The following is a 923-nucleotide window of genomic DNA, read 5'->3' as shown; positions in this document are numbered from 1 at the left end:
TAAAATTTAGTAACTATTAAAATTTCAATACTTTGTCATTGTTTTTATGCAAGGGTTGATACAAATTGAACTTAAACTGAACTTAAACTGAACTTAAACTGAACTTAAACTGAACTTAAACTGAATTATACTTACGACGTCTAATAAAGTTGCTGTGATAATGCTCTGACGTTCGAAATCCATTTTCTTATCAGCTGGCTTCGACGAAAGTACGAGTTGGGCATAATCGATTAAATGTTCACTATGAGTAGCATTTAAACCACTCTTTAAAATAAATATCATATTGTCAAATAACATGAAATAATAATTGAACAGAATCAGAGGTACCATAAATTTCAATGAATCAAAGCTTACTTTGGATGTTTGTAATTCATATTCCATTTCTTCGATTTCTGAAGCCTTGGACAACGCCAAGCTTTCTTTATGTGCGCTGGGCTTTCCAGGGTCATATAATTCGTAATGAACTCCATAAACTGTACGTTCCTCACGAACGACCATATGCTCGATTAAACGACATTCACCCTCCAATAAAAAATGAACATAATTCACCATTCCTTTCCCGTCACCTAATAGAACCTTGAATAATTATTTTGCCATTTACACATATTCTGCTTAAGTTTAAGATCTACGAAGTCTATCAGAAATTAATATAATGGATTGTTAATTGTTTTTCGTACCTCGTCAGGTTGATATTCTTTTATTCTACTCAGGATACAACATTCACGTATTAATTCCACGCTCCACGATTTGAAGTAATTGAAGTTTACTAATGCGTCTTGTAACACGTTCCATTCCCTCTTTAAATGACGTCTCAAGATATCGTCGAAGTCTCGACTGTTAATAAGGAGCAAGTCTACCTTGGCTAGGATTAAATCAAACATAGATATATGACATTTTTTGATATTTCATGATTTCATTGATAA

At 32.7% G+C, this 923-nt stretch overlaps 1 protein-coding gene across 1 annotated transcript; it reads right to left on the bottom strand.

Annotated features, from left to right (window-relative positions):
* Positions 1–135: 135 nt before the first annotated feature.
* LOC113464833 (uncharacterized) lies at positions 136–862 on the bottom strand (the record flags this gene model as incomplete). Its single annotated transcript, XM_026817112.1, has 3 exons — positions 136–264; positions 355–576; positions 678–862. Coding segments are annotated over 3 exons (536 nt in total), but the record flags the coding sequence as incomplete, so codon positions are not given.
* Between the last annotated feature and the right edge of the window lie 61 nt (positions 863–923).

The sequence above is a fragment of the Ceratina calcarata genome, unplaced genomic scaffold (genome assembly GCF_001652005.2).
Source record: "Ceratina calcarata isolate Rehan_Ccalc_2016 unplaced genomic scaffold, ASM165200v1 scaffold5555, whole genome shotgun sequence".
In the NCBI taxonomy this organism is placed as follows: Eukaryota; Metazoa; Arthropoda; class Insecta; order Hymenoptera; family Apidae; genus Ceratina; species Ceratina calcarata.
This window is presented reverse-complemented; position numbering and strand designations above follow the sequence as displayed.